The sequence below is a fragment of the Physeter macrocephalus genome, chromosome 13 (genome assembly GCF_002837175.3).
Source record: "Physeter macrocephalus isolate SW-GA chromosome 13, ASM283717v5, whole genome shotgun sequence".
Taxonomy (NCBI): domain Eukaryota; kingdom Metazoa; phylum Chordata; class Mammalia; order Artiodactyla; family Physeteridae; genus Physeter; species Physeter macrocephalus.
The window spans coordinates 35,108,884-35,109,886 of record NC_041226.1 but is presented as its reverse complement, the minus strand read 5'-3'; the positions used below and the strand labels follow the sequence as shown (position 1 = coordinate 35,109,886).

Below are 1,003 nucleotides of genomic sequence, written 5' to 3'. Positions count from 1 at the left end.
CAATGTGTTAGTTTCTTCTCTACAGCAAAGTGAATCAGTTAAACTTATACCTATATCCACTCTTTTTTAGATTATTTTCCCATATAGGTATTGATTAGAGTATTGAGTAGAGTTCCCAGTGCTATACAGTGTGTTCTTTTTTTTTTTTTTAAATCCCACAGCATTTAATGTCATCTGGTAATAACATAAAGGTGAGCAAAACAATATGAATAAATGCTTTAGAACTACACTTCTAACAAAGCACACCTAAAAAAAAACTTGCCTCCTCAACAATTTCTCACTTCATTGATCATTTCTAGTTAGAGACACTTTGGAGCAGAGTAATGTTATCTCCATTTAGCATGATCCGACCCAACTGTTTTCTTGACTTTGTTTTAGAATGAATCTCTTCTGCATCATCTAATACGAGGTTCATATACTCATCAAAACTAATGATACAGCCCTCTATCCGCATATTCACTTGCTCATAAAGCCACACCTGAATCCGAGATCTATTTTGCAAGTATCTGAAGATGAGATTGATTGGCTGCACCATCACGTTCTGCACTTTCTGGCCCTGGCCCCGGTACGCCATGGTGGAAGCTCACAAAGACCACACTGTCCCACACACTCAGTGTGTTCTTTTTAATTATCTATTTTAAATATAGTAGTGTGTATATGTCAATCCCGATCTCCCAATTTATCCCCGCCCCTTCCCCCTTGGTAACCATAAGTTTGTTTTCTATGTCTGTGACTCCATTTCACTTTTATAAATAAGTTCATTTGTACTATTTTTTTAGATTCCACATATAAGTGATATTATATGATATTTATGTTTCTCTGTCTGACTCTACTTTAAAATATATCTCAAATCTATTTTCTTCCTATCCATTACCACCACCCCAGTCCAGGCTCTCCTTGTCTCACTAGGAGTTCAATATTAGCAGATAACTAGTCTTATGTACTCTACTCTTGTCCACAATGAAATCATTCTTGTCACAGTAGGATAATTTACTTTAAAAAA

The 1,003-nt window shown here is 35.6% G+C and overlaps 1 protein-coding gene across 1 annotated transcript; it reads right to left on the bottom strand.

Moving 5' to 3' along the window:
- Positions 1 to 273: 273 nt before the first annotated feature.
- Positions 274 to 591, bottom strand: LOC102977346 (small nuclear ribonucleoprotein E-like). The gene has a single exon (XM_055089549.1). It carries the CDS (start codon positions 572 to 574, stop codon positions 296 to 298), a length of 279 nt encoding a protein of 92 aa, XP_054945524.1. The 5' UTR covers positions 575 to 591; the 3' UTR covers positions 274 to 295.
- Between the last annotated feature and the right edge of the window lie 412 nt (positions 592 to 1,003).

Excerpts from the sequence above, each read along its gene's own strand:
- LOC102977346 (XM_055089549.1), bottom strand. The coding sequence starts at position 574 with ATGGCGTACCGGGGCCAGGGCCAGAAAGTGCAGAACGTGATGGTGCAG.